This window comes from Melospiza georgiana, chromosome Z (genome assembly GCF_028018845.1).
Source record: "Melospiza georgiana isolate bMelGeo1 chromosome Z, bMelGeo1.pri, whole genome shotgun sequence".
In the NCBI taxonomy this organism is placed as follows: Eukaryota; Metazoa; Chordata; class Aves; order Passeriformes; family Passerellidae; genus Melospiza; species Melospiza georgiana.
The window spans coordinates 40,561,632-40,587,483 of record NC_080465.1 but is presented as its reverse complement, the minus strand read 5'-3'; the positions used below and the strand labels follow the sequence as shown (position 1 = coordinate 40,587,483).

Genomic DNA, 25,852 nt, shown 5'->3' with positions numbered 1-25,852 from the left:
ATCTTTGTTGAACATGCAATGCAGAAAATAGACCAGGAAAGCACATAAGAGAGGGATTTATGCAAAACAATTACGTGTCCTTCAGTACTTTTGTCTCTGAATGAGAACTGTATTATTTTTACTTGGCTAAAATGCCACAGGTATGCTGTAGATCAGAAGGAAGACATTAATCTTATTTTTTCACAGGCAGTTCAGATATATATGATTATTGTCCTAAAGCAACGAAGAAAGCCAGTAAATTTGTCTAGGCTTTGCCTCTGGTTTGATTTCCTCAGGATGAAGTGGGATATTATTACTGGTGCAGTTACCTCTGCATTGTCTCCTATTATACTGGATAGAGGCTGAATTTGTTTATTCTATTCTTATTTTGAACATATAGGAAAGTATCCCTGCTGTATTCCTTATTTGAAAGAGACTGTGAAACAGAATTTATTCCTCAATGAAGCAAAAAGGAAAAAAAAAAAAAAAGGGCCTAAACTTCATATGCTAATCAAATTAAAGGTCTAGTCTAATAATACAGACTGGTACTAGAGGAATCTTCTTGATCTTTAGAATTTACTTTGACCATGAACAACACAATACTGGCTTTTTTTTTTCATGACCACTCCTTCCAGGACATTATGCACTGGACCCAGGAAGTTTTTACACTCAACAGTGCTCATCTAACTGCATTGAGGCTGACACTGTATCTCTCTGAATCTCTGTATCAAGACCGTCATTTCGATAACAGTACACTGAGAAAAGGTTAAAAAAAAAACAACAGAAAAACAGGCAAATATTTCTTCCAGAAATGTTCCGAAAGCCACACCAACTCGTCCCTTAAAACTTGGGTAAATATGCCTTTTTACTGGATTTGCATGACACTTGACACTAATGATTTTGTACGTGCTTGTTTTTTCCTCCACCGTCAGTAATTGCACATTGACCTGACATGCAAAAGACATGCACTGGAAAATACATGATCTTGAAAGGTATTTTTATGGCATGAAAATCACAGTTTTAGTGCCTTTTCCTCATTGGTTGTGATTTTCTGTCAGCAGTTGGGAGAAACTGGCACAAGTAAGAACAGGTCAAGTACTTCAGTGGCTGCATACTGGGACTTGGCTGGGGCAACTGAGTAAGTTCTGACCTCTTGGAAAGGTGTAAGGGCTGCTGACAATGGAACATGAGATAGAATTAAGTGAAGGAAGACCTTACATCTCCTGCTGTCCTTGCTGAAGTACGGGTCTCTCACAGTCCCCTTTAATCAGAATTGCAAAGTACCTGTTGAAGGTACTTCATAGATATTTTTCTCCAGCTCCTTAGCTTTGCAGTCCTCAAGAAAGGACTCTTTGAAGAAGTATAGGATAGCTGTGACAATTAATTACTTCACAGAGGACTACACAGACTATCACATATGCTCAGAGACTTACTTAAGAATGATCCTAACTTAATCAGTATAGGTTTTCAAATATGCTTCTGCATTGTGTTCCCAATTAAGAGAAAGAAAAATGCTACATAATGACAGCATACAGGGTCTCATTAGCTTGTTGTGCCTGGAAAATTAATAAATTAAACTATCTAGAATAGATTGGAAGCTGCTACTATCCTGAAGACAAATAAAAACAATTTTGAAATAAAATTACAGGTTTTGTGCTATTAGGCTGACCCTGAAGGACAATACACTACTTTGGTGGCTTTCCATGCCACTTTACTTTCCATGTGCTCAGTATGCAAAGGATATCTCTTTGATTAGGACCTCCATTTCCAAGGAAGAGCAAAGGACTTCACTTGCAATATATAATATGCATTGCATATTTTTGCTTTTATGTGGTTCAATGCAATATATAATATGCATTGCATATTTTTGCTTTTATATGGTTTTGCCCATTTCAGAAAACCCTGGGGGTATTGGAAGACCACTCATAGCACCTGCCATGCTTTGTCAAATGCTGATGTCCACTATCAAAGATTTCATTTTGTGAATATTAAGATAAAAGTGTCTCCAACCAAATAATCTCTAGATAGCTTCAGGAAATAGCACCAGGAGTCATATGAAAAAACACAGGTGCTGAAGAGCTACTTCCTATGTTGGTTTAAAGGTCATAAATTCTCATTATTGTACAATAAATGAAACAGTAATCTCTATGGGATAACATACTAACTTGTTCTTCCACTAAAAGTGGATTTACAGCAGTAATCTAAATTATTTCAGCAGCATTGATCTAGATATTGCTACCAGAGCAAACACTGGATATAGAGTATGTAGGAGAGGGCCTTTTAAAAGGGCTTTTAAAAAAGCCTTTCACAAAAATCAAGCTGAATTGCAGCTCCATATTCACTACTGTGTTACCAGACAAACTAAAGACACAGCTCCATGATGTGTGTGAAGTGTGAAGGTATTTACTGGCAAGTGTGTTAGAATGAAAAAAAATTAATGGGAAAGAGAAGGGAGCATCTAATCACTCTAAGTGACCTTTGGATGATAAAGTTGTGGGGAAAGATACAAGCAAACAAAAACACAGTGGAGCACAATGGGCTAAACTTATCCCAAGTATAACTCCTGCCAGCTGGCCAGTATCTGGTTGTCAAAATATGTTTTATGGGGAAAGAACGAAAGAAACAAATGAAGTATAAAATCTGTTCTAGAACATAGTACATTGGTTCTGTTTGGTTAAATCAGTATGCCTTCTATAATGCCATTCTTTGAGATCAATTACTCATTATTGCACTGACAGTATCAAGCTATGATCCTTGCCTTTTTTCTGACCCCTTTCATCACCCTTCTTTTTCCCCCATAGTGTTCTATAAATAGCCAATGTGCTATTTTCTTGTGATCACTCTAAACAGGGGTTTTAGGCATTTTTTTTACCTATATCACCATGGAAACAAGATCTGTGTATACATCTATGATTAGTCTTTCTCTAGAGTAAAAGCCTTCATTATCCATGCAAGCTTAAAGCTAATTGTTCTGCATAAGATATGGGTGTCTTATTCCTACCTACTACTTCGGAAATTCATTTCATGTAGTTGCACATAACAAGCTGTAAAGAAGGTTTTATGAAGCCAATAATGCAGATATAATACTTGAGGAATTCCTTTTGGATTGGATATATTTATTTTTCCAAACATTTTGTTTGAGAGAAAACGAGATTGCTATCTGCTGTTTCCTTATTTTTTTGCAGGAAAGCAAAGGGTTGTTGACTTCCTCTCCCCTCCCTTCCTTCCTTCTTTCTGAAGGTACTGTACTCATCTGAAAAAAAAAAAGAGAACGAAATGATTGTTCCTGTTCTCCTTCTTAAGTCATTTGAAACATTGTCACTGCTAGTTTTCTAAGTTTACTGCAATCTCTGCATGGGGAGGGGTGGGTAGGGAGACAGCGGGAGAGAGAGACAGATATTACAAATATCAGAGCAGGTAGTGTTTAGGGCAAGACTCCTTCCACCTTCAACAACTGGTAAGTTAAGTAAAATGCTTTTATGGTTAACTCTTTAAAAGTTATATATATATATATATATATATATATCTGTGTTAGTATTAAGAAAAGGCGTTAATTAGATACACATTTAACCGATAAAATAATAATAACCATATGCATTAATAAGCAGTCTATTTACGCTAGAGATACCTATAGTATGGTTTTTCGATACTGGTGCTATTAACATATGGTTTAGTCTATGCAGATAGGAAAGTATTTTCCAAAGAGGCTGGTAATATTCATAATATAATCTCCTGATTTTGCATATATAAGTCCTGCTGCGAGAATCTTGTTACAGGCTTCACTAACTTTATCCCAACAGTTTCAGCAAGATTCACTGGGCCGTTGCTAAAATATAGAGAGGAGCTGTGTCATATGGGGATCAATGTATTTCATTTATCATCTGCCAGTACTGAAGTCTGCTCCAACACACCAACCTGTGCTATACTGAGAGAAGAATTATTGGGGCTGTTTTTGCTCCCTTCAAACTGCATTGTGTTTAGGACTACACATGTTTATCTCTACTTATCTGTGTATATGATCAGTCTATGAACAATGACATTTCGGAGGTGGTAAGATGGTTCCTGGATCTCACTTGGAAAAAAACAAAACAGAAGTTCATGTTGTGCAGTACATAACAGCACTGAGGCTGAACACCAACATCAGTAATAGGGTGGACTCAATTGTATATCTGTTTGCAAGTTTTTAGACATCAATTATGTTTTTCATATTGATCATAAATGTATCAGAATCATTAGAATTTCCATGTGAAATGAATGACTGAATGCAAGAGTATGTTTCAAATAGTGTGTGAGAAAAATGCCCCCCTGAAGACTTTCATATTAGCAGAATGCAGAGGTGGGGCAAGAAATAGGAGAGGTGTCCATTTCTTTGCAAAAGGACAATTTGCTCATCTTATGATTGTTTCTTCAAGCTGCTGCTCTCTGAAGTGCAGGGTCCTCTGAAGTGCAGAATGCCCAGAGCCCAGACAGGGAGGCTACAAACAGTGGGCAGATATTGCAGAGAGCTGTCAGGCAGCTCCAGCTGCCCTGCTCCAAATTCTGCTCCTGCCAGGGTACCTGGGCTGCGCTTCCACCCTGGGACAGCCTCCTGCTCCCAGCCCTCCCTGAAAAAACTAGTGGAAAGGACTTTCTGCCTCCCTCTATCTGGCGTCCTTCTCCAGGTTTTTCCATAAGGAGGAATGATCTACCAGAAATTCAGCCCAGTTTCTGGGTAAGTTGTAGATTTCTTTCGCTTTGGGAGCAGCCAAAGGGGGCTTTGCCAAAGGATATGGAAATAACTTCTTTCTTGAACTCCTTAGCTTAATGCTGCCACTCAGACTAGTTAGGTATGAGTTAATTTTTATTTGGTTATATTTAAGTCACAAAAAATTTGTTATCTGTTAATAACAAATGTGTGCCAGGTCTTGACATGAAAACCATCTGCCACATCTTCCCCTTGAGATATCTGGGTTTATTTTTATGTGAATATATACTGGTTCAAATTAAAGGCATGATTTGGACAGCTATTTTGACATGTCAAACACCTGGAATCCCAGTTTTTACATCAAGTGAGGTGTCTTCCAAACACACACAGAAAATTACATAAGCTCTATGTTTGTGGCAGTATTTTGTTCAAACTGCTGGTTATTGGTCCGGATTGCAATCACTTTTAAATTTTTGGTCTGGTTGGTTCAAAAGTTAATTTTGCCATGTAAGTAAAAGTAAGCTGCAGTCTTTAGGTCCAGGTTTTATTGCTAAACATGATAAACATTTGTGTTTTCTTGATTTTGATCATATACACAATAAATCCTTTCTCTGAGACATCATCTGAAATACATAAATATGAACAAATTTGTTCAAATCATAGTAGGTGAATAAAAGGAGTACCTACTGTTTTAAAACCCAGTCCCAAATAATAAGCACAGAGAAACCTTTTTAAAAGGAATGCTTAGTAATTTGACAGTAAAAAACAGACTTGAATTTTGAATTTCATTCTTATATTTTACCTATTAGGTTTATTTTCCTCTTAAAAATACATTTTTGCAATCCTTTGGAGTTTATTTATTTTCACGTTGTATGATTTATTGCCAGAACCTCTGTCACATGATTTAGTACAACAGTCTAATATCTTTCCTAAGCTGTCAGAAAGGTGATTTTTTGGCTGACATGTTATTCCTACGTCACTGAGATATGTACAGCAGAGAAAGGGAGAGTCTGAGTCTGTATTGGGTACAGATTTGCTACTAGTTTATGGCACAAATTCAATATTTGTGTAATGAATTTTCAGTTATTCACCCCAATGTTTGTAAGAGACGGGACTGTTAATGGTTAATAAATCAACTCTTAAAATTATAAGCCAATAATAAAAAGAGACAATTTGTGTTTATTTTGCTTAAAAGTCTTACTGCTTCTACTCATAATAGCCATATTTATGTATGTAACATAAGTAAATGATAAGTCAGTGTATGTATATTTCCTCAGAGAATTATTTCAAGCTATTATTTCGATTTGATGTGTTCTCAATTACAATGAAATAAAATTCAGAAGATTATTGCTTTTGTTTGGAAATAGAAAAATAAACCTATACCAGTAACGGCTGAGAGGCTACAGAAACAATTTGTAGCCTGTGGAAATCCCAAGTTAACAGGTCAGGTTCAAAAAGCATAGAAGCTAAGAGATGTCTTTCTGTAAATATCATTGGCTTTTTATATTTAATACCAGCTTCTTTAATGGTGTAAACTATTGAGACTTTTTGGATGCAAAATAGCAGCACTGAGTTACATTCTTAGTAAATTTTGACATGTCTAATGTACATTTTTGGCCAGGAGATAATTTGAAGCTTTGAATCTCAAGGAGGTTTTCTGTTTGTTTGTTTGTTTTGGTTTTTTTGTTGTTTTGTTTTGTTTTGTTTTTTAAATAGTTTTTCATTCTTAGAAAAAAACACACCAACAAGAGCCTTGTTTTAGGACTATCTGGGTGCCAAGGAGAAAGTGATGGTTTGAAAGACACAATGTGCATCTCACAGAGAAATGTAGTGTCATGTCTTTACGGTGCTGTTCCTAGTAGTGCCAGAGGCCAGAGAGATACACAGGATTTAGAACATGATAAGCATGAGGCGATGAATCATGGAAGCAACCCAATTCAAGCCCCATACACTGAGACGGAAGAGTATGGATTTCAGACAGAATTTATATTGTTTTCAATCTTTGAAATGCAAAGACTCAGTGGCGCAGAAAAGTTTCTGAGTGGACTGCTCCACTCTTCTGGACATGTTAGCAGAATTTCATCATAAGAAACAAAAGCAGTGAAGGCTGCATAAGGTAATGGGGATTTTCTGTGGCTGTGCTGAAAGGACACAAATCAATGGTGTGTAAGGCAACAGCTTTTATTAGCTGATAAGAAATGATCCATGGTTTTTGAGCACCAATGCATGTTCTTTGTTACCAATGATCCAATCAAACAGCTCCTCAAACAGACCTTGTAAGTGCTGTGAGACTCCTACAGATTATTGTCAAGTTATTCATTTGCTTGATGGATTAATTTTATAACCCAGCAAATTTTTAAAAATAAACGACCTATTAAAACAAAATAGTTACTTTCTTCTTATGACCAGTAATTTTCCATGATCTAGCTTACGATCTCAGAAGATCACTAAAAAGAAAGGAATGTCATCTTGGAGAAGAAAGAATTATAGAGGCACAAATAATGCAAGCTTTTGAAAAGAAAGAAACAAATCCGGGGAAAAAAAAGAGATGGGCCTATTTTTGCTGAAAATTTCCTATTCTGAAATTGAGACTGCAGCTTTCCATTGCTGTAAAAACGCAGTGCCATTTTATAAATGACATTCAGATTTTTATCCAGTGAAGAGGCCTAAGTTACTCCTCAGCAATTACTTAAAACATGCATTGAGTTGCATGCTGGGTGTGTATTTTTTGTTTGTATCTACCTGACAGGGACTGATCCTTCTTGCTTGACTTCTTAAATAATAACGATCCAGTGAAAAATATTACTTAATGTTTGGTATAGATCCTTCCAGGTGTCAAAACGCTTTTGCTTGTTTCTGTAAAACTTTTTATACTTATTACTGTGCTCTTGATAAGTCAAACACAGTATTTTCTTTCTCAACCAACAATTCTTAATGCACTGTAAAAACTGTAATGTCACTGGTAGTAATTAAGCTAAGTAATCATGTAGTAAAAGAAAATATTTTTGTGCTCTGGAGGTTATGAGAAGAAATTATGTGAATAATTGTTTTTTTTTTTTCTTTTTACTTTCATTTCTAATTTCCTGCTTTTGAAGTTAGAAAAAAACTGTTATTAATTATTTAAATGTAGGATGAAAATACCACCCTATTTTTAATTTCTCTTCCCTCTTCTACCATGAAAGCTAAAACCCTAACAGATTTTCCTTCTACTTTGTGGATATGCAGTAATTAATTTGATTAATTTGAAAGGAAAAGTCTTGAGTAAGAAGTGTATTTCCCAAAAACCTATTTTTCCCTTGTCAATTTTCAAAAAAGTAAATCTGGAAACACCCAGCTTTCACCTGCATACCATTAGAACCACTAGAATTCAGAGAACGCTGAAAAATACAGAGTTGATGATTGGTTTAATTACTAAAAGTGATAGGTTAAAATGAGTCTCCTACACTGATAACATCACATTTTGCTGAAACAGGTAAAACTGATTTAAAATTGAAAGCAAGGCTGTGAGAAGGAGCACACATTTTTAGCTGTTCTTTTTGGATGATGCTGTAGTAGAAGTGATGTTAATGCACAGCAAGACCCACACAGTCCTCTGTCTGCAGGTCTGAGGAAGAATAGACATCACCTAATTTCCCTGCATGGAGGAATCTTGGTCTTTCCACAACAGAGGATCAGATGTGGTGATTCTGGGAGAGAACCATGTGGCTTTGCCCCTTCCTGTTCTGACAGCCCCTCTGATAAAGCAAAGGGTGTTGGCTGGGAAGGATAAGATGATTTCTAGTCATTCTTTAAATTTGTTTGCTGCTATTGCTGGTTGTGAAGACTTATACTTCAGTCTTCCCTTTTTCGGGTTGCAATGTAACTGTTAGACCCTCTTTGCAGTGATGAAAGACTTCCTGTTTCATGGTGGGCTCTGTGCTGGATATGCCACTTAAAACTTTTTAAATTGGAAAGAGTCAGAGGTAGACTTGCTCTTAACAACATGAAGTACATGGGATCTAGAACAAATCAAAAGGTATCCCAGATGGATGTGTTGGAATGTAGCGAGTATTTCAGGTTTAGTTGTTTCTCTGAGCTGCTTTCTAGAGCATATAGTGTTTCAGCTTTGGTCTTTCAGCTCCAGATAAAAATTGAGAGCACTATTTGAAAAGGCAGCATATGTCCTACTTCCAGTTAGCAGAATATTTTTCTACTAGTCTGCTTTTGCTGGAAAGTATTTAGAATACATGTGTAATGAAAACAATACCAGGAGGTGGAAAGGGAAGGAATAACCTGCTTTTAGAGCATTTGTCAGCTTCTAAGAACCAGCAGAAGTTGTTTGAGGCATCTGGTAGGCACAAGCCCACACTGGGTCAGTTCCTTAGTGCGGATTTCTGAAGCTGTGAAGACCATCCTGTATTTGTCCAAAACCATGCCCTGTGATAGGGATTCCAGAAAACTGTAGAAAACCTCCTGGAATAGCCACCTGGCAACAATTTGTTCATAGGTTCACCAGAAATTAAGCCCATCCATTTATAAATGAGAAGGAAAATATTTTTTTCTACAGAACTACTCAACAAGGAATCACAGCAGTATGAATGCTATATCAAACAGTTTTCCTGCACAATGCTGCACTCAAAATATGAAGTCATCCAGATTTCTGGAAGAATTTTGTGTCTGTAGGCAACATTTTGTCAGGATGTCACAGAAAGAGTCACATATATCAGAGGAATGGTGCTCACCAACTCCTCTTTCCTCTGCCAGAAAAAATGGAAGTACCAGTCTTTCATTTCAAACATATTAATTTTTTCACATCCCACAGAAAATGAATCTCACTTAAACTTCAGACATGGGTAAGGAATGCAGTTGAATGGCTATCGCTGGATTCTGCAGAAATCATTAGTGATCAGGACTCAGAGTTTACCCTAATGACTTGCTGCAAGAATTCTGACTAGTTTGTTTCCTGCTAAAAAACAATGAACAGGCTCCCACTGGAAGGCAATGAATCTGGTTAGGAGAGCGAGTCATGACAGAATTCACTGGGTAATGTTCCCATGCTCAGACCAGAGCTTTACCTGCTATTTCTCCTAAAAGAGTGCAATAATTCCTATTAATTTTTACATGTTTTCATATGTGATGTTTGTTTTTTCTGGGGAAAAGGTCCTGGATAGAATGACTCAGGATGGGGTTGTGATAGAATGACTCAGGATGGGGTTGTGGAGGTATGGGCAGGGATTGGTACAGACATTTTGATTAATACATAAGGTGATTTCTCACAAAGCTTCATTTTATGATGCTAGTCAGCCATTCTTAGTCATGCTGTAGAATAACAGTGGTTCGATGGATTTTTGGTTTTCCTTTTTCTTGTGATGAAAATCTGAACTGAGTTAGTATCCAGAGCATCGCTCATGGTGAAGGAAGGATTAGTACTAAAGTGGTTTGGGAAATGTTCAGAATTTAAGGTTTCAAACTATGCTGATTTTCTTTTTACTTTTTTTTTTTTGGCAAAAAAGAATTGCGTACTTATTTGTGATTCTAGTCTCCATTTCAGTATCTGCTGGTAATACTTGGCTAAGTCTGAGATGTCTTTCCCACTCAATATGCTACTTTATTGAATTCAGTAAAACTAGCACTTTAAATCTGTTTCAGTTTAAAATAATTAAACTCAAGAATTTTTCCCCATATTGACCAAAGGAATTTGTTTTCTAATTGATGAAAATTGTAGAAGCAAGATAGAATTTGTTTTGAATTTCAGATTTTCTGTAGTTTTGGCAACAAACTAGTGCTTGTTTTTAAAACTTTCTACAGTTAACAGAATCATTAAGAGCAAGACGCAGGATGTGTTTTGGGGATCAGCGAGGGAAAGAATTTCTGTTGTTCAGTCAAGGACAAGATTCAAGTTTGGCAACACAAGTGAAAGGCAAAGGCAGAGAGGAAGGTATCTTAAACTACTTCTTGCAGGTACTTCATATGATCCGTCAAGAATGCCATTCTGTGCTGGAACTGAAGAAGTAAACACATTTCTCTTCAAAGTAAATAATTTTTTGAAAAAAAAAACCTCATTGAATGAAATTGTGAGATGTATGTGCAAGCAATAATTTTTCTGGACAATAAATACATATTCAGTGCAGTTTCAAAGCTTTAACAGAAGTTTTATGCTCTGACAGTTTGGAAAGCAGAGCTCCCTAATCACAATGCAGATATATCAAAAGAAGTTCCTTCCAATGGTGCAGCATTTTGCCTTAGGAGTCTTTTAAAATGCTTTCTTACTGGTATGATTCCTATTTTTTTCTTGTTGGGTCTCAACAAAATACACACAGTGGTGTCCTAGGAACAGCACTGATAGGTCTAATTCCTTCACTGTGTTTTCTGTTGTACTTAGGTTCAGAGGGAAATATCTAAGTCATTACTAAGCCAGCTTAATTACAAGTGAGTAATAGAGGCTAATAAGGATTAATCAGTCTTTACAGCCAAGCAGCTTTTCCAGCAAGAAATCTGCTCAGTCTTCAGCTGAAATAAAATTTTTTCATCTTTCCTAAATGAATAGGAAAGCATTATCTGGTGATTACCTTTAATAACTGGACACTGATAAGTGTTTGGTAGCAGATATGTTTTTATAAATCACGCACACACACACACACACACACACACACACACACACACACACACACACACACATAAATATATATACACTTCTGTCACTCTGTGGGTGAAATCCTCTTCTTTCAGTTCTTGTATGGTAGAACATGTCTTACTGAAACACATGGTACCTACCACTTTAGCAACCTTCAGTTTCACTATGAGTTTTGAATTGTGTGAAACAAGGAATTGAGCACAAGATAAATACAAAAAAGCAAAAAAAGCAATGGTTCTGCTGAGGCCTAATTATACTCTTCCACGTTTTAAAAAACCTAACCTTTACTTAAAACTTAATCTGTTTCGGAAACTTTTTACAAAATCTCTTCCATACAATCCTCTAATCCCTTGGCCCTTTTCCAATCATGTGTACACATTTTATCTGGTCCTTTCTTTTTTGAGGTACATGTGCCACCCATAAAGTGCCATTAACTGCTGATGGGGGAGCCAGCTGACTGGCTTAAAGAACCAAGCTGAAGGGGGCCCTTAGCTACCCTTTAAGACAACAAAGAGATGGGAGGAGAACAGACCATCTCTCTGGCCTCCATATAGGTGATAAGGACACTGGGATTACAGTAGGAAGGAAAGCTCAGTCTATTTCCTTTTTAAAGGTCATGAGTGCCAGTGAAAGGTTTGCCTTCAAAATAAAAGCTCAAATAGGACAGCATGAGGGTTATGGAAGGGCATGCTTTTTTGATCATTCTAATTTTGGATGTTCTTCATAGCTCTGTTATTTTTCTTAAAATAACAGCCCAAACCCTCTCTGTTCTGTTTATAGTGTTTAATGATTGTGCATTGTAGGTGGAAAGATTATATCCAAAGTGTTTTTTAAGGACTCCACACTCTGTCAAACATTACTATTTTACTACAAAACCCTTCCTAATATTCATATTATTCATTTGTTCTTTTTGTTCACCCTGTCTCTTTTTATATCTGTATGGAGAGAAAAACATCCTAAAGCTACATGGACATGATTTGGTGATTTTCCAGAGGAAAAAGTATTTAACACATAGGATTTCCACAATGCCAAAAATGCATCATTTTAATTTGCATTGGCAGATATGGGATAGACAGGAAACAGGGATGGAGCGATAGGACTTCTATAAACAGTGATTAAAGTGACTCCACATACTTTATAAAGGCAGGGACATATCCATGGTTATAGTCTACATCATGAAATCACCTTACCCACTTAAGAAAAGGAAGAAATTTGTCTAATTGTCATCACCTCACAGCAGTCTAATCCCAAATCTTGTTCTCAGCTACACCCCAGATATTCCATAATTATTTCAGTGTAACACAGATGATGTCAGAGAGAGAATTAAGAAGGCTGAGTAGGATGAGAGTTGTTTAATTGAGTAATTAATTGAGCTGGCCAATCCATCATTAACTCCAATGCCTAGCGAGGGCAGGATCAAATTGCATTTCCACCCTGTCTTCTGGCACCAATTACACTTTGCACATTTGAAACTCTTCTACTACTACATGTGCTGCAAATATCACCATTATGGCAAACCTGATCTTGTCAGCCTGAGCTTTGAGCAGGGTCTGAAAACTCAGGATACCCATGTCCAAATACTCTCAGGAACCAAGTCCTGTAAGAATACTTACATGTAACTGAATATACACTGACAACAAAATTTAGGGAAAAATACAACAGCCACAAGACAGCCGACTGATTAATTTCCCTCCCAAGGTGTTTGGACCTACATCTCTAACCTCTTAGGGGAGTGCCCTGCCTAAAGCCTGTGTTGGTCTCTCTGGTCTCCTTCGGCTGGAGCTGGGCCTTTAGGCTAATAAAAGTGCAAGTGCCAAGGGGCAGAGATCAGAGGGAAGGGAATCAGATGTGATTGTTAGGGGCTGCAGACTGCTACCCTCTGGAGTCTAGACTCCTCCCGGGTGTAACCTCAGGTTACAATCTGTTTGCAGGAAGTTTTTAAAGATGCCTGAAGATCAGGCTGGAATGTTGACATAATATGTCTTCCTGTTTCTTGTATTCTTCCCAAGACCAGTGTCCTGGGCTAGCTACACGGCTGACATGCCTGGTTTTACATCGCCCTGTGCCTCACCAGAAGCTGTTTCCCCTAAGCTAGGCGTAGCCAGTTTTTGCGGAGGAGGCGCGAAAGGCGAGCGGCCGGGCCGGAGCGCGCCGCGCTGAGGGCAGCGGAGGGGCGGGCCTGCCCTGCGGGCCCGCGGCCGGGCCGCGAGCCGCTGCTCCCGCTGCCCTGCGCTCCAGGGCAGCCTCGAATTCCATGGCAGTACCAGCAAATCAGGCAGACGCAGGTGCTCAGCTGAGGACGTAAAATATCTTGGTCCGTTAACACGCTTTAAGACCATATAATGTGCTGTGCCTTGCAGGCTCCCATCCTGTGTGGCTGTGGTTTGGGGTGACTTTGTGTAAACAGGTAATACTTCAGAGTCTGTTGACTTAACATTAATTTCATTATGCAGGTTGCCTCTGTGTTGCTGATCATGCAACATGTGTTTCATTACGCAGGTTGCCTCTGCGTTCTGTTTTAGCAAACAGAATAGAGAAATAGAGAGGGAGTGAACAACAGGTGAAATACAGAAATGAGGAGGGAGGAGAAGGACTAAGAAAACTCATGAAGAGGAAGAAAAGAAAAAAAAAAAAAAAAGAAGGATAAGAAAAAGAAAAATAAAGATCCAAACCAGCACTCTAGACTATACTCAAAAATTACTTTGTTAATGACCTGAAATGACTAGAGAGGTCCGCAGGGCTAAGTAGTGCTAGAGGCATTGCCCGTAAGCCCCTGGGGTGGGTGGTCTGTGGGTGACCCAGACATACTGCTCTGTCACCCTCACCCACTCCATTGTTAGGTGGCAGAAGGGTAGAGAAAGTGGTAACAAAGATGTCTCTAGAAGAAGGACAGAGCGCACATAAAAGCAGCAAGAGGGATAGCAAACCATTTTGCTAAACTGACAACTAAGCACTCATACTGGAGAGAAGAAATAAATCTGCAGCTATCTCACTACAGCATCTGTCAACTTATTTTTGGTTTAAATTGAATCAATGCAATCATGGAACACAAATTATGCCATAAAACATCTGATGCCACAAACAGTACCCCAGCTTTGGCAGGCTGCATGGTGGGACTGCTCCAGACTTTCAGCAGAGGAAATCTGAAAATCTTGTTTCATACTTTCAGTAATTATTAAAGTAAAAATTCTCTGTAAGTTATGAAAAAGTGAATGTGTGTAATTTTGATATTGTTTTAAGGCATTTCCTCTATTATAATGAATACCAAAGTAACTAAAAGTGCTCATAGTGTCTTGCTCACTGAAAATGAATGCAAACAATTAAATAAATGAATACAAGTTACACACAAATCCACGATGATTTCAAAGACAGTGCAGGCAAATGGGTATGTTCAACTTCTGCATTTCTCAGCTAATATACAAAAAATTATGCAAGTTAAAATATTAAAATTTGGGAGAAGCAAAGACAATGCAGGGAGACTTTCTACTGCACAGTTTCCTGTGAGAAGACCCATTTCTTTGTATTGGTGGCACCTCCCAGACAATATTAATGGAGCTATGCTGGATAGGAAGCCCTTAGACCAGAAGGCATATCTAAAATGACCTAACTTCAAACTAGAAGCTAGGATGATACCAAAATAGCAAATGAAGAAAAAAAAATTAATAAATAAGATGTCCTTGACAGTTCATTTCTTGTTGTATCTGTTTACTGTGTCATGTCAAGCTGTCAGATTTTTAATCAACTAACATCCTTTGATTTTCATTAAGCTTGTCTGCAGCAGGCTGGCACCTGCTGACATATGTTCTGAAGACATAAGTATTTTTTCATTTGTTTGAGGAATAGATGGGTTCCTATTTCAGAACCCATAACAAATAATAAGACAAACTGCGAGAAGTACTTTCTGATGCCCTTGGAAGTCTTCCCATAGGCCTTAGTGAAATTTGATTATGTCCTATGATGAATGACAGAGGTTATCACTTTTATTTTACAAAGCATTCACTGAGAAAAAAGCCCTCACATTTGCTGATGGAAAGAAGAAGTTTTATCCTGAAGCCTACTACCAGCAGATGAAGGTAATTTCCCAGGGAGAAGTGAAAAGACAGTAATCTTCTTAGTACTATCATACTAATGTAGGAAAAAAAAACCTGATCTGGTCCACTTCTCATTTTCAGTCATTCCAGATAATTTTCATGAACAATTGCTTACTTATTTCCAGTTCTACTAGTGGTGATAATCCAAAAAGGGAAGAGAAATATATATGGCAGTGTCTTTATCTTGATAGCACTCTCCATTTAAGCAGACATATCCCTTGTAAAAGGCATGGGACAAGAAACCTTATCTCCATAGACAATTAAGTTAATGGTCAAATCATGGACTTCATTTGACATCTCACTGCAATGCATGTGAGACTAGGAAAACAAGTGTTTGTAGAAGTGGTATTGAAAAGGATTTGACTAAACTCGATGACTATTATTCCCAGCTCAGATTTGTTTTTCTAAAAACTTCCACTATATTTGTGTCTCCTCATCAACATCTGCACTCATTGATTTTGGATACTTTCCACAAATCCATTTTTTTTTTTACAAGGTAGTCAAAATTTCACCAGGTAGTCCAAATTTTTGTCTTCTCCCAGCTCCAAACTATCACGGAAAAAGTGCTCTTTTCAGTTAAAACATAAATAATCTTTTAAGTTAGCTTCAAATATTGTAGCTAGAAAATTGAAGGCTGATTTGTGTGTATTAATACATACTTAGTTCTGCATGCACATAATATACACAGAGTTTATATACTCACATTGAATTTATTAGCATACACTCCATATGTGTTAATGGGGTCCATTTTTCAAAATGTTCTGCTTGAAATGTGGATATTTATGCCTGGAGAGCAGGGATAGAGAGTACACCATGCACTGGCTTCTCTAAAGAATAGGTTGGTAGGTTTGACGCTGATTTTAGAGAAATTCTGATATGGGCATGGACATGTTTTATTACTTTCTGCCTAGAAGGATTCATGCTTTCATTGAAGGAAAGTAGCAGGGAAAATTGTAAGGAGGGATCAGATATGTACCACCTGAAAATTCTTGGTTACCAGTAATGGGCATTTTCACCTTTGTACAGGTGTTCTTGGCATTTTCAAAGTCTGACAAATAAGTTAAAGCTGTTTAGATTGAGTAGGGAGTGCTTTACTACTGAAATGAAATTACTTCAGAATAAAATAATAAAATAATAATAAAATCCCTCAGTCAGATCATGAGCCAGATGCAAGTTTTGCATAAATAGCAGATGAGAGAAAACTGTGTAAATAATTTGCTGCTTAGTTCAACAGCTGTATAACTGAATACTACATTTAAAACCAAAACATATTTGGAAGAGCAGGCTGAGAGCTCATTAAACCTATTAAGATAATGATAATTATCGCCATAATAACAGTTGACAAGAATCAGTGATTGAAAAAAAAACCCAGCTGGTTGTTCAATAAAGCTGAAGCTCACCAACTGCTCAACTTCAGCTCAAGAAATATAATAGTGTTAAATCTGTCGGGAATCCTCACCACATCCAACAGAACGAGCTGTTAGTTTTAATTCTTTGCTTATAGACACCCATATTTCAGGCCTCAAAAGGAGAGCAGAATTGCACTCTTACAGGGCATGGTTTCTACAGTCCTACATGTTCAATTAACCATGGAATTTCTCTTCCAGAGAAGAGAAGTTGTTTGGCCAATTTGGCCCCCTTTTGACCTACTCCACTTTGTGTGTTTCATCTTATTCTGAAAGAGCAAACATAAGGGCAAATATCCTAATGAAGTAACCCATTAACCTTTGTCATATCTCTTTCACTCATCTTAGCCTTATTTCTGGCTTTATGATTGTGTTGCCCAGGAGAACAATCAGAACTGTTGTAGTCAGGGTTTAAATTGGAGAAGCTTCATAACCTCACATTTTTATGGCAGGACATGTTATTTGTCTATAGACAGAAAGTTCTTTTGTCCAGGAAGCAGAATCTTGATTTTACTGAATTCTTAGGAAAATTTGCTGTTGACTCCAGTACTGGATATTAACTGGAAACTGTAACAACGTATTTGCTTGTAGCGTGAATAGCATCATTTACGTACTTTCTCTAATCCTTTGTCTTAGAAATGAGTGGACATGAGAAAATAAATGGTGATTTATATTCTGCATTAACTCTCTTCCTTTTCATGGAAGTTAACAAGAATATTAGCTGCTGCATAGATTTCTATTTCAGAAATTCCTCAACAACTATTTCAACTCACTCTAACTTTTATTTTCTTGTTTTGAAAGGGCAGGAAGAGTTAATTTGTAGTTCTATTCTTCAAAATACTGTATTTCCATTTACATAAAGAAATAAAATTTGAGGATGCTTGTCTCTTCTACAGAAACTGACTTTAGGTCTGGAGAGCTCAGTTTAGTGGGCTGTCTTATGTGTAAGGACCAGTACACGATGGAAATCCCTGTCTCAGTGAGCTTCCAAACCTAGTAACTTGTCTGTTATGGATAAAAGCTAGGATTTTCTATGACCATCCAATGTTTGGAATCACACTACATAGCACTACATTTTAAATAATAAGTTCTACAGAAAAAAAGAAGTTCAAAGTTCTTATATAGGAAATGCAAAAGGTACCTAGGTGATATTTGAATATAAAAATATGTAAATAAAAATAAATATTAAAATAATGCAAAAAAATTTTAATTCAAACTCCTTGGTGTTGAGCATTAAAATGGCGTCTGCTACTCCAGGGCCAGGTAGAAAAAGAGTACTGTGGACTTGTACTAAAACTTTAAAGTTCTCTGCTGAAGTTATTTAAAGAACAAAGGACTGTTCCCTAAGTATATTTTGTGTTGGGGTCAAAACTGTTGTCTCTTCTATGGTTTTGTCAGAACTCATGTTTTTGTGGAATTACGTTCTGGACATAGTTAAGATCATGCCTCCATTCAAATTAGCAAGGCTTCGTCCCCCAAATGAAAGAAGAAATAATTTATACATTATCATGGTGGTTTTGGGGGTAGATAAAACAGCATGGTGATCCATATATAGACTTCTACTTTCTTTTAAAGTACTCTTGTGAATTATACACCATATCTCTGATTGTGCTGGTTGCTGACTATAAACACTTTCCCTTGTAGGATTGGTCCTGTGATGCTTGTAGCTGTAGCCAGTGGAATGAGCCCATATGCTCAGTGAAAGCAGTCAAAGATTAGTAGTGCAAGGAAAATGTTTCTTTCTAGTAATTTCAAGGGGTTCTACAGCTCTGTGTTCCAGAAAGAGTGAAACTTCATACAAAACTGTGTATGTGGAAGAGGGGATTAGCTGGCAGCCAAGAAACAAGAAAGCAATTAGAAACAACTCACTGTCATTTCTGTGTACTTTTGGCAGCATTTCAATAATCCAACAAAAGCAGTAAATAACATAGCTGGGTCCTCAATTACTATGCGCTCTCTAAAGAATTTTGTACCTTTATTGCTGGGGAAAAATGAGACAAAGTTGGAAATGTTTGAAGCACACACTTTATAGGGAAAGTTTTGATCTATAAGTGTTGTGTTCAAATTGTGCGAGTTTACTCTGCTAAAAAGGATTTTTAAAAGCCTTTTTTTTCTTTTGGAAAGAAATTGAGGATTTTTCAATATTTGGGGGATTCCTTACCCCTTTCCCCTTCTTAATAAGGCAAACCTTTACACCCAAAGGGTTTTCAAGATCTAACTGTTCCTTATTTTGACTAGGGAGTTAGGGTGGAAACATTAGGATAAAAAGCCAGTAGAAATTCTATCTGATGAAACATGCATACATATATTACATATATATGTATGCACGCACGCAGACATCATAATCTGCAGTTTTGGGTACCGTGTTATATGAAAGACATAAATGAAGATGGTGAAGGGCCTTGTGGGGATGCCATATGAAGAGCAGTTGAGGTCATTTGTCTTTTTCAGCCTGAGAAAAGACTGAGGGAAGACCTCATTGCAGTCTACAACTTCCTCATGAGGGGAAAAGGCAGGGCAGGTAACAATCCCTTCACTCTGGTGACCAGTGAGAGGAATTGAGGAAATAGCCTGATACAGAGTCAGGGGACATTTGGTTTGAATATCAAGAGTAGATGTTTCATACAGATGGTGGTTCAGCCCTGGAAGAGGCTCCCAAGGGAAATGGTCACAGCACCAAACCTGACAGGGAGTTCAAGAAACATTTGGACAACTCAGGTGTATGGAGTAATGCTTGAGGGTGTCCTGTGCAGGGCTGGGAGTTGCACTTTGATGATCCTTGGGGGTCCCTTGCAAATCAGGATATTCCATGATTACTTGAATTGATATTGTGTATATATATGTGCACTATTTCCAGTCAGTGCACTAACAACTGAAAGTAATATTGTGGTATAATTATGAGTTACTTGTCCAAGTTGTAAGCAATTATTTTATCTTTTCCCTCTATCCAGTGTGGGTGTTGAGTTGTAAGTTTAGATATCCTTCAATTTTTCCTTTAGTTAGTCCTCCTTCTTTGTGAGTTGTTTGATCCTTTTTTCTAAACTTTCCGTCTTGGAGTTTTGTCACTGAGCCTTTAGTTTCACACTTTTATCTCAAAGATAATTACTGAGTCTACAGTCTTAGAAGGAAACAGTCTGTTTGCCGAAAGGTTTTTAAGATGCCTTCTCTTGCCCATGGCTTAACTAGGTCACAGAGATGTGCTTTCATCTATCTTTGGAAGAAGGCTTATCCAGCATGGAGCTTCCTGAAATAGAAATAGGAGTGTATTTAGTGCTCCACTCACCTTCATGCTCTCCACCCAGCATTTCCAAGAATGATGTTATAAATAGAATCAGCATGTCACAGATGATAGAGGGAAAATGTGTCTAGTTTTCCAACCTAACCTTTGCCTGGTTGGTTAGATACTTGCATGCAAACACACACATTCATGTAAGTGCGTCCCTCAGGAGGGCTGCAGAGAAAACTGGTGAGGCCAAAGCCCAACTTGAGCTTAATCCAGCTACTCCCACAAAAAATAGTCCAAAATGTTTCCATATATACATGCACATAAAATAGAGGGCCAAGGAGAGTTTTCATTCTTTCTTGGATGTGGGATGAAACTTAGTGTTGAATGATGGTACTTTGTGCCTTCTTTGCTTCAATCTTACATAGGCAGACGAGTTGTTCTCAGGATGCTCAAGCATCTGAGCTGGAAAACAGAGACAAGGAACCAAATAAATGAATCCACCATACTCCAAGGGGAAATAGTCAGCAACCTGCCACAACAATTAGACCTGCACAAGTCTGTGGGACTGATGGGATCCATCCAAGGGTACCAAGGGAGCTGGTGAAAGTGCTCACTGAGCTACTTTCCATAATTTACTAGCACTACTGGATGTCTGAGGAGGCCCCAGTTAACTGGAGGTGGGAAAATATGGCTCCCACCTACAAGAAGGGTTGGAAGGAGGGTTGTGGGTCAGCTCATCCTGAGTGCCATCACACAGACTGTATAGAACAGTTCAGCAGGGGATCAGGCTCAGCCAGCATGGGTTTGTGGAAGGCAAGTTCTACTCCCCCAACAGGAACTTGGTTTATGACTCACTTAGTGGAAGAGGGAAAAGCTATGTATTCTGTCCTCCTGGACTTTAGCAAAGCTTCTCGCACCATTTTCCCACAGCATTCTCCTGGAGAAACAGACAGCTCTCATGGCTTCATGAGTGCACTGTTTCCTATATAAAAAAATGCCAGGATGCCCTGGTCTGGAGAGTGGTAGTGAATAGTTACATCCAGTTGGCTGATGACACCAGTGATGCTGCCCAGGGGTCAGCACTGGGCCCAGCCCTCTTTAATATCTTTATTGATGAATGTGGGGTTCAAGCATACCCTTGCTAAGTTTGTGGATTACCCCAATCTGGGTGGGAGTGCTGACCTGCTGGAGGGCAGGAAGGCTCTGCAGAGGGATCTGGACAGGCTGGATCATGGGCTGAGCCCAGTGGTGTGAGGCTCAACAAGGCCCAGTGCTGGGTCCTGCCCTTGGGTCACAGCAACCCCAGGCAGTGCCACAGGCTGGGGCAGAGTGGCTGCAAAGCTGCCACAGGAAAAGGCCCTGGGGGTGCTGGTGACAGCAGCTGAGCGTGAGCCAGCAGTGCCCAGGTGGCCAAGAAGGCCAATGGCATCCTGGCCTGTGCCAGCAATGGTGTGGCCAGCAGGAGCAGGGCAGGGATTGACCCCCTGTACTCAGCACTGGTGAGGCCATACTTCAAATCCTGTGTCCAGTTTTGGGCCCCTCACTCCAAGAAAGACATTGAGGTGCTGGAGCATGTCCAGAGAAGGCCAATGGTGCTTGTGAAGGGTCTGTTTCACAAGTCCTGTAATGAGTGACTGAGGGAGCTGGGGCTGTTTCGCCTGGAGAAAAGGAGCTTCAGGATAACATTATCACTCTCTACAACTGCCTGAAAGAGGTTATAACCAGGTGGGTATTTGTCTCTTTTCCCAGGTAACAAGTGATAGGACAAGAGGAAATGGCCTCAAGTTGTTCCAGGGAAAGAACCTCTTCACAGAAAAAGTGGTCAAGATCTGAAACAGGTTGCCCACAGAAGTGATGGAGTCACCATCCTTGGAGGTATTTAAAAGACTTGTGGTGCTTAGGGACATGTTTTTGTGGTGGATTTGGCAATTAATGTCTGGACTTGATGATCTTAAAGGTCTTTTCTAATGAAAGTTTTCAGATTCTATGACACTAGAGGAACGAGGGAAAAAATAGTAGCCTTATTTAAGATTAACCAAAATTTATAACCAATGTTTTAGATGAACCACAAATTCAGATGAAGTTCCCCGTATGATCAGTTGAACATAAAATTTTGCCAGGAATAAGTTATTTATCTGCCTCATCACATTCTATCATCAGATATGCTCAGAGCATTTTTAGATGTCAGTTACTCTGCAGTCCCCAGGGTTTTGTTGACATCAGTTCTATATTTAGTTTTATAGTGGTGATTTTGCCCACCTGTTTAGAAACAAACAAACAAAAAAACATCTTAGATAAAACCTATTAAACTAAGTGTAATTTGGAGAGTTGTCAAATGTCTTTCCTCCCCCAGACCTGCCAGGCAAATATCTCTGTGATTAAAACAAAGAAAATAAATTAATCTCCGCCTTCTTATTACAATACAAAGTGCGAGCAGCCAGGAAACATGGCGCAAAACCTGATGGTACACAGTGTCCTTAGATCACTTGGCCATTGTTTTCTCTCACAGCAGCACATGTTAATGATACAAAGAAGCTTAACATTTTTTGGCTTTGGCTTTTCATGTCACAACCATAATAAATGTGCATATTATTGTTTGTATTGCTATATCCTTTATATGCACTGCCAATTTCTAGAGCCGTTCATGCACAGCCAAGGACAGAATTTTGCCCACAAACAGACTGACTGAATAAAGTTTGGCAGAAGCATTGCCATACTGGTTTCATCTGTGAAGTAGTGGGTCACAGTACAGGATGTTTAAGTTGTAAAAATGTTGTCTGGGTCAAATCTGCTGCAGGAAGACCAAAGCTTTTTTGCTTTTCACTTACCAATTTAATTCTGCTTTAAAAGGCCTTTATCCTATATGGACCTAAGAAATCCTTAGTTTTATTTATTTTAAAAAAAACCAACAATCTTCAAAACAATAAAATGGTCAATAGATTGTTAAATCCAGAAGAACATGAAAAAATAAACAGATTTGGGGTTTCTTTTGCTTATTTTAAGGAATTTGGGCCACAGAGAAGAAAATTGAATATGATGAAGAACGAAGAAACAAGTTTTAATGTGGACAATACCCGAGCCTCTCCCTTCTCCCTCTGCCTGCAGCCGCTCAGCCCCGTTACAAAGCCACACAGAGCAACACAATTTGATGAAGAATTCAGAACACACCTCTCACATTTCCGCTATGGTCCTCCTCCTCTTGAAAACATGGAAACATTCCAGGGGTCCTTGGAAGGAGGGTCTCGCAAACGTAAGAGCATGCCAACAAAAATGCCTCCTCCCATCACCCTTGAGGATTCCTCATCATCACCAGATCGACCTGAGGATCACGACATGGGCTCTTCCAGTCTCCCCTTGGTGTTCCAACAGCCAACTCAGCCCAAGTACAGTTCCCAGATGATTGACCTCTGCAACTTTGGTTTTCAGTTCTACAGAACTCTGGAGCATTTTGGAGCCAAGCCCATTAAGCAAGAACCAGTGAAGCCTAGCATGGCATGGCCCAGTAACCCAGCATTCATGCAGGCTCCTTACCCTTATTATCCTAAAGTCCATCCTGGCTTAATGTTTCCTTTCATTGTACCACCAAACTTTCATTTCAGGAACCCTTTGCAAATGAAAAGACCTACAGAACCACCCTTCAGGAGGGCTGAAGTAAGAGAAAGTGGTGAAAACAAACAGAAAGTGGAAAGAGTAGATGTCAACCTTCAGATAGATGACAGCTACTATGTTGATGTGGGGGGTGAGCAGAAACGCTGGCAATGTCCCATGTGTGAGAAGTCCTATACATCCAAGTACAATTTGGTCACCCATATCTTGGGTCACAGTGGCATTAAACCACATGCTTGCACCCGGTGTGGCAAGCTTTTCAAGCAGCTGAGCCACTTGCACACGCATATGTTGACACACCAGGGCACTCGGCCACATAAGTGCCAGGTGTGCCACAAGGCTTTCACTCAAACCAGTCACCTTAAGAGACACATGATGCAACACAGTGATATCAAACCTTACAACTGCAGGATCTGTGGCAGGGGTTTTGCCTACCCCAGTGAGCTGAAAGCACATGAGTCTAAGCATGAGAGTGGACGAGAGAACATTTGTGTGGAGTGTGGTCTGGACTTTCCAACTCTGGCCCAGCTGAAGAGACACCTAACCACCCACCGTGGCCCTATACAGTACAATTGCACCGAGTGTGATAAGACCTTCCAGTACCCAAGTCAGCTGCAAAACCACATGATGAAGCACAAAGACATCCGCCCATACATCTGCACTGAATGCGGCATGGAGTTTGTGCAGCCCCACCACCTGAAGCAACACTCCCTGACTCACAAGGTAAGCCAGCTCTCACCTTGCATATGAAGGTAGTATAAGGATTACAGGCAATGAAAGCTACACAAGGGCAGGTACCTCCTCAGAAACGTGGTCTCTTGCCAGCTGCAGAGGTTTACACAGAAACTCCAGCATTGCTGGTAGTTGTATCAGCCAGATGTCTTTGCCAGCCTTAAAAAAGTACACGCAAACACAACTTTGTTATAAGCAGGAATTCAATTAAACCCCCTGTATCACTTCCCCAAACCGGATTCATATCTCTCTGTTTCTTGGGGCTTTTTTCAGAATGACCTTCTGTAAAATTTTGCAAAGCTGTATAACCACCCCATAATCCCAAAATTTTAAAAGATTTTTTTTAAGTGAAAGCCAGTTGTGATACTTTATTCCCTTAATTAGGAAGTACGTGAGTTTGTAGTGGACTGTAGCAAAAAAAAAAAAAAAAAAAAAAAAGTATGTTATTACTCATCAGATTTTGAAGAATCATTGTAATGAGATGACATTTAAAAAACAAAATAACCCTAAGAAAAATTCCCCTTTGTGCATATGTTATCCAGAATGCCAGTTAATATAAATGGACAAGTAGGATCATAATAACAGCCAATTAATATCAAGTAGCAGTTTTTCCTCTGCAGACAGTGGTGACAGCAGGGCCAGCTTAGGGTACGAGAAAGCTTTGGAACTCTTCCGAAAAGATTGCTTCCAAAAATAGGAAAAATGCAATTGTTACATTCAAGAAACTCTGAAATTGACAATCCACTTTTACAAAAATAATAAGAGAAGTCAAATTCTTTCACTTTAAAAAAAGGTTGCTGCCAGATTAGCGTATTTTTCCTTTAACATTTGAATTTTGGCTTTTACATGAAAAACATTAGAAATACAGAAAGCTATGGCCCTTGAGTCTTATAGTCACATATTCTTTGAAAACTGCACAACTTCTACTTCCACATTTGCTTTTTCTTTTCTGCTTCATGCTTATAATTTCTGGAGATTCCCTGCTCTTCAGATTTACCATGCAAGATTCCACTAATTGAAGACTTGGTATGTTTTTTTGTCACAGGGAATGAAATGCCCCTGAGCCCTTAGAGAGCTTTTGCTTCTTTGTCCACAGCCACAGGTGGATTCACCATGAAAATAATAGTACTTAGCTGACTAAACGCAGCTTCATATCAAATGAGCAGACACTTGAAACTGGTAGTGATGTCCAGTTTTAGCTTTGTAATTAACTGGGAAAACCACTGACAGTCATTTCACAACTTTTTAAAGAAGGGCTGTGGAAGGAGTAATTGCTCTCAGCACCTCACTAGTAAATCCTTGTTACCTTCAGCACATAAACCTCTTCAGCTGTATAGTAGCAAATTCTTTGATTTTCATAGTATCTAAATCACTGAGAAGCTGACAGACCACATGGGTGTGAGTAAGAATATTGAATTATGTAATCATAAATTGAGTAGATAGCATAAAAAGTGATAGAAATGTTCTATAAACCTCATATAAAATGAAATCATTCCATAGTGGTTACTGAAAATC

The 25,852-nt window shown here is 38.6% G+C and overlaps 1 protein-coding gene across 2 annotated transcripts in view; it reads left to right on the top strand.

The window, feature by feature from the left end:
• The first annotated feature begins 3,350 nt into the window (after positions 1-3,350).
• ZNF366 (zinc finger protein 366) overlaps positions 3,351-25,852 on the top strand; it is a 35,053-nt gene continuing 12,551 nt past the window's right edge. The window contains exons 1-3 of one of the 2 annotated variants that reach the window (XM_058044443.1): positions 3,351-3,436; positions 21,749-21,874; positions 23,003-24,328. In XM_058044443.1, the coding sequence (XP_057900426.1) occupies positions 21,854-21,874; positions 23,003-24,328 (1,347 nt within the window). In that variant the 5' untranslated portion in view covers positions 3,351-3,436; positions 21,749-21,853. Of the gene's footprint in view, positions 3,437-4,635; positions 4,691-21,748; positions 21,875-23,002; positions 24,329-25,852 lie in introns of those variants that run through there. The other variant, XM_058044444.1, reaches the window with a different exon arrangement.